This window comes from Coregonus clupeaformis, chromosome 35 (assembly GCF_020615455.1).
Source record: "Coregonus clupeaformis isolate EN_2021a chromosome 35, ASM2061545v1, whole genome shotgun sequence".
NCBI lineage: Eukaryota > Metazoa > Chordata > Actinopteri > Salmoniformes > Salmonidae > Coregonus > Coregonus clupeaformis.
Window position 1 is genome coordinate 36,738,404 of NC_059226.1, and position 12,435 is coordinate 36,750,838.

The 12,435-nt window shown below is 43.4% G+C and overlaps 1 protein-coding gene across 1 annotated transcript; it reads right to left on the reverse strand.

Annotated features, from left to right (window-relative positions):
• Nucleotides 1-7,516: 7,516 nt before the first annotated feature.
• On the reverse strand, nt 7,517-12,026 carry LOC121551899. The gene is made up of 2 exons (XM_045210691.1): nt 11,942-12,026; nt 7,517-8,335 (listed from the first exon to the last, which is right to left on the reverse strand). The coding sequence occupies exon 2, from the start codon at nt 8,326-8,328 to the stop codon at nt 7,651-7,653; it is 678 nt and encodes a 225-aa protein (XP_045066626.1). The 5' UTR covers nt 8,329-8,335; nt 11,942-12,026; the 3' UTR covers nt 7,517-7,650.
• Between the last annotated feature and the right edge of the window lie 409 nt (nt 12,027-12,435).

Sequence of the window (12,435 nt, forward strand, 5' to 3'; positions counted from 1 at the left end):
ATATACCCTTTGTTGGCAATGACACAGGTCAAACGTTTTCTGTAAGTCTTCACAAGGTTTTCACACACTGTTGCTGGTATTTTGGCCCATTCCTCCATGCAGATCTCCTCTAGAGCAGTGATGTTTTGGGGCTGTCGCTGGGCAACACGGACTTTAATGGGGTTGAGATCTGGAGACTGGCTAGACCACTCCAGGACCTTGAAATGTTTCTTATGAAGCCACTCCTTCGTTGCCCGGGCGGTGTGTTTGGGATCATTGTCATGCTGAAAGACCCAGCCACGTTTCATCTTCAATGCCCTTGCTGATGGAAGGAGGTTTTCACTCAAAATCTCACGATACATGGCCCCATTCATTCTTTCCTTTACACGGATCAGTCGTCCTGGTCCTTTTGCAGAAAAACAGCCCCAAAGCATGATGTTTCCACCCCCATGCTTCACAGTAGGTATGGTGTTCTTTGGATGCAACTCAGCATTCTTTGTCCTCCAAACACGACGAGTTGAGTTTTTACCAAAAAGTTATATTTTGGTTTCATCGGACTATATGACATTCTCCCAATCCTCTTCTTGATCATCCAAATGCACTCTAGCAAACTTCAGACGGGCCTGGACATGTACTGGCTTAAGCAGGGGGACACGTCTGGCACTGCAGGATTTGAGTCCCTGGCGGCGTAGTGTGTTACTGATGGTAGGCTTTGTTACTTTGGTCCCAGCTCTATGCAGGTCATTCACTAGGTCCCCCTGTGTGGTTCTGGGATTTTTGCTCACCGTTTTTGTGATCATTTTGACCCCACGGGGTGAGATCTTGCGTGGAGCCCCAGATCGAGGGAGATTATCAGTGGTCTTGTATGTCTTCCATTTCCTAATAATTGCTCCCACAGTTGATTTCTTCAAACCAAGCTGCTTACCTATTGCAGATTCAGTCTTCCCAGCCTGGTGCAGGTCTACAATTTTGTTTCTGGTGTCCTTTGACAGCTCTTTGGTCTTGGCCATAGTGGAGTTTGGAGTGTGACTGTTTGAGGTTGTGGACAGGTGTCTTTTATACTGATAACAAGTTCAAACAGGTGCCATTAATACAGGTAACGAGTGGAGGACAGAGGAGCCTCTTAAAGAAGAAGTTACAGGTCTGTGAGAGCCAGAAATCTTGCTTGTTTGTAGGTGACCAAATACTTATTTTCCACCATCATTTGCAAAAAAAATCATTAAAAATCCTACAATGTGATTTTCTGGAAATTTTTTCTCAATTTGTCTGTCATAGTTGACGTGTACCTATGATGAAAATTACAGGCCTCTCTCATCTTTTTAAGTGGGAGAACTTGCACAATTGGTGGCTGACTGAATACTTTTTTTCCCCACTGTAGATTTTGATATTTCTTAGAGTCTATGTTAGTGCTGTGCTGGAACAAAATCCTGCCCTGCACAGACTCTACTAGGATTTTTCTAGAGCCATGGATTGTTAGGGAGGATGTAGACATTGAAATGATGCAAAAAAACTACATATTTATTTACCTTCATAAATGTATACAGAAAAATTTGCTTTAATTGTTGCTTATTTAATTCAATACTCCATTATAAAACCACTTTAACATGCTTAGTTATAGCTCTCTCTCACTCCATCTTGCTCTCTCTCTCTCACACTCTCTCTTCCTCCCTCTTTCTCTACAGTCAGGTGAGTTTAAAATATATATATTTTGTAATATATCTCCCTATAAATGCCTAATCTCACATACAGAATTGAGATTGAATCCCCAGAATGTCAGCGCAGAGGGCTAAACTGTTTATACAGTTACAAATGATACCAAAGAGTTCCAGGGGTAGAATAAGAATGCAGGGGTAGGGTGGGATGGGGTAGGGTAGGGTGGGATGGGGTATGGTAGGGTGGGATGGGGTAGGGTAGGGTGGGGTAGGGTGGGATGGGGTATGGTAGGGTGGGATGGGGTAGGGTAGGGTGGGGTAGGGTGGGATGGGGGTATGGTAGGGTGGGATGGGGTAGGGTAGGGTGGGATGGGGTAGGGTAGGGTAGGGTAGGGTAGGGTGGGATGGGATGGGGTAGGGTAGGGTAGGGTGGGATGGGGTAGGGTAGGGTGGGATGGGGTAGGGTAGGGTAGGGTTGGATAGGGTGGGGTAGGATAGGGTGGGGTAGGGTAGGATGGGTTAGGGTGGGGGTTGGGTAGGATTGGATAGGGTAGGGTAGAAAAGGGTAGGGTAGGGTGGGGTGGGATAGGGTGGGGTAGGATGGGGTAGGGTAGGATAGGGTGGGGTGGGGTAGGATAGTGTGGGATAGGGTAGGGTAGGGTAGGATGGGGTAGGATAGGATGGGATGGGATGGGGTAGGGTGGGGTAGGGTAGGATAGGATAGGATGGGGTAGGGTGGGGTAGGGTAGGATGGGGTAGGATAGGATGGGATGGGGTTGGGTAGGGGTGGGTAGGGTAGGATGGGGTAGGATAGGATGGGATGGGGTAGGGTGGGAGGTTTAGTCATTTAAGAGGCAGGAGCTTTCTTTTTGACCACTCTCCTCCTAGCTGGCACTGGGTTGGAGGCGGGGTTTGGGTTGGAGGCGGGGTTTGGGTTGGAAGCGGGGGTCAAGGTGCCACCATTGGCCCGCTCAGTCTTGACCTCGTCGATGAAGGTTTCTATGTCGACAAATTTCTCTGTGAGGTCACCAAGGTGAGCCTTGAGAGCGTTGAACTCCTTGTAAAGGTCATCCAGAGCCTCAGATAGGGGCTGAATCCTGAGGGAGGGAGGGAGGGAGGGAGGGAGGGAGGGAGAGAGGGAGAGAGGGAGAGATGGAATAGGTTAGGTCAGAGAGAGGAGAGGAGAGAGGAGAGGAGAGGGAATAAGTTAGGTCAGAGAGAGGAGGAGAGGAGAGGAGAGGAGGTTAGGTCATAGAGAGGAGAGGAGAGGAGAGGAGAGAGGAGAGGGAATAAGTTAGGTCAGAGAGAGTAGAGGGAATAAGTTAGGTCAGAATGAGGGGGAGAGGAGAGGAGAGGAGAGGAGAGGAGAGGAGAGGAGAGGAGAGGAGAGGAGAGGAGAGGAGAGGAGAGGAGAGGAGAGGAGAGGAGAGGAGAGGAGAGGAGAGGAGAGGAGAGGAGAGGAGAGGAATAAAAGGATGGAGAGAGGAAGAGAACATAATATAAAGTGAGCAGTGGTAGTTATATTTCCCTGTTGCCAGAGAGATGACTCACTTCCAAACCAGAGAGAGGAAACTTTCCGTTGCTCTGTGCTGTGTGGAACATTAACCATCTCCCAAATGGAACCCTATTCCCTATGTAGTGCACTACTTTAGACCAGGGGCCATAGGGAGGAGGGGCCCGTAGGGCTCTGTTTAAAAGTAGTGCACTATATAGAGAATATGGTGCCATTTGGGTTGGGACTAACTGCCTTTTTAACCTCTTTCCCTGTCTAACCATAATGAGACGTTCTATTTTAGCAAATCAAATTGCAGTATTCGAGTGTTGTTTTGACAATGTCTGACTCAGTTTCAGCTATTCTCCAGCACAATACAGACAAGTTTTTATTTTGCCGTCTGCTAAATGAAATCAAAAGGAGATCACTTTTTAGTTGTGAATTAATTAATTTCATCCACAACTAAAACAAAGGTTAACCACATTGTTTATCTTTCTCTCTCACACCCACACACTCTCTCTTTCTCAAAAACATTCTCTCTCCTCTCTCTCCCCCTTCCTGTCCATCCATCCCATCCCCGTCCTCCTCTCTCCTCTCTCTCCCCCTTCCTGTCCATCCACCCCATCCCCGTCCTCCTCTCTCCTCTCTCTCCCCCTTCCTGTCCATCCACCCCATCCCCCTCCTCCTCTCTCCCCTCCCCCCCCTCTACCTGGCGTAGTCGGGCAGTAGTGACTGGTGGTCGTCCTTGAGCAGTGTCTTCATCTGAGTGAGGATGTCAAACCTCCAGTTGTCCAGAACCTGAGTGAGGTTGGACACCCCACGCATGTTTACCTTCTCCGCTAGAAACCACGGACGGACAGACAGACAGACGGACAGACATAGAGATGGACAGACGGACAGACAGACAGACAGACAGACAGACAGACAGACAGACAGACAGACAGACAGACAGACAGACAGATGGACACGCAGACAGACATACAGACAGGCAGACAGACAGATGGACAGGCAGACGGACAGACAGACTGACGGTTAATTTACAAAATAGTGTTTCTGTCTCTCGCAGCCTGTTTCTACGTCTCTCGCATTGTGATTCCACAAAAGTGAATTGATTTCACAAACAATTTTGTCATTTACACACACCAGTAAAAACAGAGCTTGTGTTCCTAATGTAACCCTATTTCACTATGTAATGGAATAGTGTTCCATTTAGTGTTCCATTTAGGTGTCAGGGTCAGTGTCAGGGTCAGTGTCAGGGTCAGTGTCAGTATCAGGGTCAGGGTCAGGGTCAGTGTCAGGGTCAGTATCAGGGTCAAGGGTCACATCCACCTATTGTTGTTCTCTGTGTTCTTTATCTTCTTGACATGGTTAAACAACTCCAGCATTGATTGGTCACTTTTTTTTCTAAATCGGCACACAGAAACTAGAGGCCATGAGTAACTGGGTCAAAAATAATGGCACAGATTTTCCTGTAGGGGGTGCTGTTATAACAGACACTAGAAGCCATGAGTAACTGGGTCAAAAATAATGGCACCGATTGGCTTATGGTGGCACTGTTATAACAGAAACTAGAGGCCATGAGTAACTGGGTCAAAAAGAATGGCACCGATTGGCCTGCAGGGGGTGCTGTTATAACAGACACTAGAAGCCATGAGTAACTGGGTGAAAAATAATGGCACCGATTGGCTTATGGTGGCACTGTTATAACAGAAACTAGAGGCCATGAGTAACTGGGTCAAAAAGAATGCCACTGATTGGCCTGTAGGTGACGCTGTTATAAGCAGTCTCACTTAAACCCTCTTATCTGTTGCCCTGTTTGACCTAGAGACTTGAAACTTTGTATGTAGGTGTCTTTCCTCATGCTGAACAAATCTGCCTCAATGACCTGTTTTACGTGTCCATTTAAATCCTTCGTAAATCCATTCCACAATAGCCCATCAACTTGAAACTTTTTAGGGTCGTCAATTCCATTACCATGATGAACCATATTAAGTTTGGTATTGATATCTTAAAAAGTAAAATTTTTAACTGTAATTGTAATTATCATGGACTAAAAGTCAGATTTACTCCAAATGTAGTCTTTGGACTCATTACAATAGTCCCTAAAGAGTTTGAGAAAATAAAGTTGATGCATTAAAAGATTGCCACACTATACCAGTAGATGCATATTAGCACATACGCTAATATGCTAAAATATGCCAAAAATAATTCAAATGACACCAAATTTGGAATGCAGGCCCATGGTACATGTCTTAACCTAGTTTGAGAGAAGCTCAGATGGATGAGTTATTGACAAATCAACAATCTGATGTTATGTGTCCATTTAAACAACTGTAAATCCACTCCACAGAGGCCTATCAACTTGAAACTTGTCATCACTATCATGGACGTCCCTAAGATGAACCACACTGAATTTGGTATTGATATCTCTAAAAACAAGGAAACTATTAACAACTCATTATTTGTATATGTAACGCTAATGCTCAAAATCGTCTGCAATCATCTTCCCCTCATGAACCATAAATCAGATTGACTCCAGATTTGGTATACAGTAAGGGAAAAAAGTATTTGATCCCCTGCTGATTTTGTACGTTTGCCCACTGACAAAGACATGATCAGTCTATAATTTTAATGGTATGTTTATTTAAACAGTGAGAGACAGAATAACAACAACAAAATCCAGAAAAACGCATGTCGAAAATGTTATAAATTGATTTGCATTTTAAAGAGGGAAATAAGTATTTGACACCTCTGCAAAACATGACTTAGTACTTGGTGGCAAAACCCTTGTTGGCAATCACAGAGGTCAGACATTTCTTGTAGTTGGCCACCAGGTTTGCACACATCTCAGGAGGGATTTTGTTCCACTCCTCTTTGCAGAACTTCTCCAAGTCATTAAGATTTCGAGGCTGACGTTTGGCAACTCGAACCTTCAGCTCCCTCCACATATTTGGCGAGGCCACTCCAGGACCTTAATGTGCTCCTTCTTGAGCCACTCCTTTGTTGCCTTGGCTGTGTGTTTTGGGTCATTGTCATGCTGGAATACCCATCCACGACCCATTTTCAATGCCCTGGCTGAGGGAAGGAGGTTCCCACCCAAGATTTGACGGTACATTACCCCGTCCATCGTCCCTTTGATGCGGTGAAGTTGTCCTGTTCCCTTAGCAGAAAAACACCCCCAAAGAATAATGTTTCCACCTCCATGTTTGACGGTGGGGATGGTGTTCTTGGGGTCATAGGTAGCATTACTCCTGCTCCAAACACGGTGAGTTGAGTTGATGCTAAAGAGCTCGATTTTGGTCTCATCTGACCACAACACTTTCACCCAGTTCTCCTCTGAATCATTCAGATGTTCATTGGCAAACTTCAGACGGCCATGTATATGTGCTTTTTTGAGCAGGGGGACCTTGCGGGCGCTGCAGGATTTCAGTCCTTCACGGCGTAATGTGTTACCAATTGTTTTCTTGGTGACTATAGTCCCAGCTGCCTTGAGATCATTGACAAGATCCTCCCGTGTAGTTCTGGTCTGATTCCTCACCGTTCTCATGATCATTGCAACTCCACGATGTGAGATCTTGCATGGAGCCCCAGGCCGAGGGAGATTGACAGTTCTTTTGTGATTCTTCCATTTGCGAATAATCGCACCAACTGTTGTCACCTTCTCACCTTCTCCCTTTAAGAGTGTGCTCCTAATCTCAGCTCATTACCTGTATAAAAGACACCTGGGAGCCAGAAATCTTTCTGATTGAGAGGGGGTCAAATACTTATTTCCCTCATTAAAATGCTAATCAATTTATAACATTTTTTACATGCGTTTTTCTGGATTTTTTTGTTGTTATTCTGTCTCTCACTGTTCAAATAAACCTACCATTAAAATTATAGACTGATCATTTCTTTGTCAGTGGGCAAATGTACAAAATCAGCAGGGGATCAAATACTTTTTTCCCTCACTGTATAGACTCAATGAATTAGCCTCTAAGGAATTTGAGAATGATTACTTGCTGCATTCAATGTTGGCCACACTACACCAATAGATGAAATGCCCTTACATTGATGACTTGCATATCCAATCAGCTTTCCACTTTGATTTAATGTCCTCACATTTATTTTTTGGGTTGAAGTGAAGTGGAAATTACGTTGATTCAATCAGGGATGGGCAAAAATACAATGACAAAATACCATAAAGATCAATGTTTCAATATAAACTACAAAATAGTGTTCTTAATAAAAAAACATGTATTTTGTATTTTAAAATACAGAAATACATTTGCAAGTAGCCAGCCCCAACAGCAACAACATTCTCAGTAACGGTTACAGAAACGTTTTACTTGCTATGACTGATACAGTCTGTTGTTGTTTATCTACCTTAGTTGAATGCACTGACTCTAAGTCACTCTGGATAAGAGTGTCTGCTAAATGACCTAAATGTATTAGTGAAAATGAACATACCAAAATGAACTGCAAAGGGCAAACTACTAAAAAGTGCACCCCTTAGGGTCCCCAGGACCAGGATTAAAGAACACTGATCTACAGTATGGTACAGTAGCTTTCCCAGAAGCCTGGTTCAGCTCTGGGCAGAGCTCTGGATCCAGCTTCCATATTGATCCTGGACTCCCTGGGGGTGGGGCTTGGGGCAGGGCTTGAGGCGGGGCTTGTGAATGGGATTTGGGCGTGGGTGGAATAGCCCGCCTGTTCCAGGAAGTCCTCCAATGACATGTCCGCGGATGAATGGCTGCAGATGATCATGAGCAACCCCCTGCTGAGGCGATAGGTGTTGACCGGGTCGAAGCTCCTCAGGTCCTCGTGCTGGGTCACATAGACCTTATCCACTGTCCTGTCTGGACGCATGCTGATGATGAGGCGGTCCATATTGCTGTTATCTATGTGAACGTTGTAGTCCTTCCTGACATAATTAGGCATGGAATAAGATGCTGTGAGGTGGAGGTTGCCCACCTCATAGAATGGGTAGCCATCATCAGGAAGCAGCTTCTTGCAGACGTTGTTGTCACACTCCAGTCTGTTATAGAAGTGACGGAAACCAAAGCCTCCCTTGTTGGGGTTGTAATTTGCAACCATCTGGTTGTCATTGTCGAAGAAGATGTAATCATTGGCGAACCAGAAAAGGAGCTTGAGTCCATGCCTGGGCGAGGGACAACCAAACCTAGAAGCTCTAAGCTCCGCCATATTGTTCAATGTTCGAACCATGGTACCCCTGGGGGAGGGAGAGAGAGAGAGAGAGAGAGAGAGAGAGAGAGAGAGAGAGAGAGAGAGAGAGAGAGAGAGAGAGAGAGAGAGAGAGAGAGAGAGAGAGAGAGAGAGAGAGATAAGGAGAGAAGGAGAGAGAGAGAGAGAAGGAGAGATAGGGAGAGAGAGGGAGAGAGAGAGAGAGAGAGAGAGAGAGAGAGAGAGAGAGATAGGGAGAGATAGGGAGAGAGAGAGAGAGAGAGGGAAGGAGAGGAAAACAGAAAGCATTAAATAATAGAGTTCATGTTGATACAGTTAAGTTATCTTCCATATATTAGCCTCTGCTAAGAGGTCTGAACCTTTATGGTACAGGAGTGCACTACTATGTCTGTTCCCTAAATCACTACACTGGCAATAGTGTTACAGGCTTTGGATTTTCCATTTATATTTCGAGATAAGACGGTAGCACGTTAGCATGTGGGGAGCACAGATTGGTGAAACTTAAGGGAAATAAAATAATTTACTACATAATAATGAATGTGAGGTATAAAAAGTTACAAAAAAGTATGTTATAAACAGAGGGAAAATCTGTCACTCTTACTGTACAATGTTTTAATGTAGAAAAAGGGTTGATATATATTTTCAGCCACAATCTGTCAGGCTTCCAGTAATGTCAACTTATTAAAGTATAATACATTTTGATAATAATGCTTTATTATTCTGAAAAACGTATATATACATTTTCACAGAGTGAACAAAGCATTAGGAATACCTGCTCTTTCCATGACATAGACTGACCAGGTGAATCCAGGTAAAAGCTATGATCCCTTATTGATGTCACTTGTTAAATCCACTTCAATCAGTGTAGATGAAGGGGAGGGGACAGGTTAAAGAAGGATTTTTAACCCTTGAGACAATTGAGACATGGATTGTGTATGTGTGCCATTCAGAGGGTGAATGGGCAAGACAAAATATTGAAGTGCCTTTGAACGGGGTATGGTAGTAGGTGCCAGGCGCACCGGTTTGAGTGTGTCAAGAACTGCTATGCTTCTGGGTTTTTCACACACCAAGAATGGTCTACCACCCAAAGGACATCCAGCCAACTTGACAACTGTGGGAAGCATTGGAGTCAACATGGGCCAGCATCCCTGTGGAACGCTTTCGACACCTTGTAGAGTCCATGCCCGACGAATTGAGGCTGTTCTGAGGGCAAAAGGAGGTGCAACTCAACATTAGGAAGGTGTTCCTAATGGTTTGTACACTCAGTGTATATATTATATATATATATATAATTGATTTTGAATCACGTCCCTTAGCTAGTTAGATTATAACTGTTGTTGTATCTGATAAACAATAAGACTGGAGAGCAGACCTAGATGAACTCAGATTAGATCAGACCTAGATGAACTCAGATTAGATCAGACCTAGATGAACTCAGATTAGAGCAGACCTAGATGAACTCAGATTAGATCAGACCTAGATGAACTCAGATTAGATCAGACCTAGATGAACTCAGATTAGATCAGACCTAGATGAACTCAGATTAGATCAGACCTAGATGAACTCAGATTAGATCAGACCTAGATGAACTCAGATTAGATCAGACCTAGATGAACTCAGATTAGATCAGACCTAGATGAACTCAGATTAGATCAGACCTAGATGAACTCAGATTAGATCAGACCTAGATGAACTCAGATTAGATCAGACCTAGATGAACTCAGATTAGATCAGACCTAGATGAACTCAGATTAGATCAGACCTAGATGAACTCAGATTAGATCAGACCTAGATGAACTCAGATTAGATCAGACCTAGATGAACTCAGATTAGATCAGACCTAGATGAACTCAGATTAGATCAGACCTAGATGAACTCAGATTAGATCAGACCTAGATGAACTCAGATTAGATCAGACCTAGATGAACTCAGATTAGATCAGACCTAGATGAACTCAGATTAGATCAGACCTAGATGAACTCAGATTAGATCAGACCTAGATGAACTCAGATTAGATCAGACCTAGATGAACTCAGATTAGATCAGACCTAGATGAACTCAGATTAGATCAGACCTAGATGAACTCAGATTAGATCAGACCTAGATGAACTCAGATTAGATCAGACCTAGATGAACTCAGATTAGATCAGACCTAGATGAACTCAGATTAGATCAGACCTAGATGAACTCAGATTAGATCAGACCTAGATGAACTCAGATTAGATCAGACCCAGATGAACTCAGATTAGATCAGACCTAGATGAACTCAGATTAGATCAGACCTAGATGAACTCAGATTAGATCAGACCTAGATGAACTCAGATTAGATCAGACCTAGATGAACTCAGATTAGATCAGACCTAGATGAACTCAGATTAGATCAGACCTAGATGAACTCAGATTAGATCAGACCTAGATGAACTCAGATTAGATCAGACCTAGATGAACTCAGATTAGAGCAGACCTAGATGAACTCAGATTAGATCAGACCTAGATGAACTCAGATTAGATCAGACCTAGATGAACTCAGATTAGATCAGACCTAGATGAACTCAGATTAGATCAGACCTAGATGAACTCAGATTAGATCAGACCTAGATGAACTCAGATTAGAGCAGACCTAGATGAACTCAGATTAGATCAGACCTAGATGAACTCAGATTAGATCAGACCTAGATGAACTCAGATTAGATCAGACCTAGATGAACTCAGATTAGATCAGACCTAGATGAACTCAGATTAGATCAGACCTAGATGAACTCAGATTAGATCAGACCCAGATGAACTCAGATTAGATCAGATCTAGATGAACTCAGATTAGATCTAGATGAACTCAGATTAGATCAGACCTAGATGAACTCAGATTAGATCAGATCTAGATGAACTCAGATTAGATCAGACCCAGATGAACTCAGATTAGATCAGACCTAGATGAACTCAGATTAGATCAGACCTAGATGAACTCAGATTAGATCAGACCTAGATGAACTCAGATTAGATCAGATCTAGATGAACTCAGATTAGATCAGACCTAGATGAACTCAGATTAGATCAGATCTAGATGAACTCAGATTAGATCAGATCTAGATGAACTCAGATTAGATCAGATCTAGATGAACTCAGATTAGATCAGATCTAGATGAACTCAGATTAGATCAGACCTAGATGAACTCAGATTAGATCAGACCTAGATGAACTCAGATTAGAGCAGACCTAGATGAACTCAGATTAGATCAGACCTAGATGAACTCAGATTAGATCAGATCTAGATGAACTCAAATTATATCAGACCTAGATGAACTCAAATTAGAGCAGAACTAGATGAACTCAAATTAAAGCAGACCTAGATGAACTCAGATTAGATCAAATAAAGTATCAAGTTGTTAATTGTGAGTTAGATTCGGACATATTCCTTCCAAGAGAGTCAGACCTCAAAAATATACATCACAGACTAGATCTAACTTGTTTAGTAAGGACAGACGAGATCTAACTTGTTTAGTAAGAACAGACTAGATCTAACTTGTTTAGTAAGGACAGACTAGATCTAACTTGTTTAGTAAGGACAGACGAGATCTAACTTGTTTAGTAAAGACAGACAAGATCACAAAAAAGCACATCATTAAAAAAACTGTACCTGGTGTCTTAAAACAAATGTATTTTTTTCTGGTGCTCGATGTCCGTCTAGATCTGTACGAGGCCGTGTGAAAGGTTGATTGGATGTGTGTGTGTGTGTGTGTGTCATCATTTACTCTGGGGGCAGGACTAACCATGAAGATCCCAGAGTATTCAGGAAATGAAACTGAAAGTAAGCCAGTCCTGGGCAGAGCTGGGCTGGGCTGTGTTTCTGCCTCCTCGATTCATAAAGCGAGTTGGAGTCATGATCTAGGATCAGTTTTAATCCTTATAATCATAATGAATATGATTAAATGGACAGGGGGACCTGATCCTAGACCAGCCAAGGGCTCCGGTGAGCTATGGTTTCTCCTCCTTGGGGGACTGCTTACATTAAAACTAGCACTGTAGAACTGACTACATTAGTGCCAGTGAACCATCTCAGGGAGTGGCCAGCAACATCCCACTGACTGGCGCAGGTCCACGGAACAGAGGTTGAGAAACACCGTACTAAAT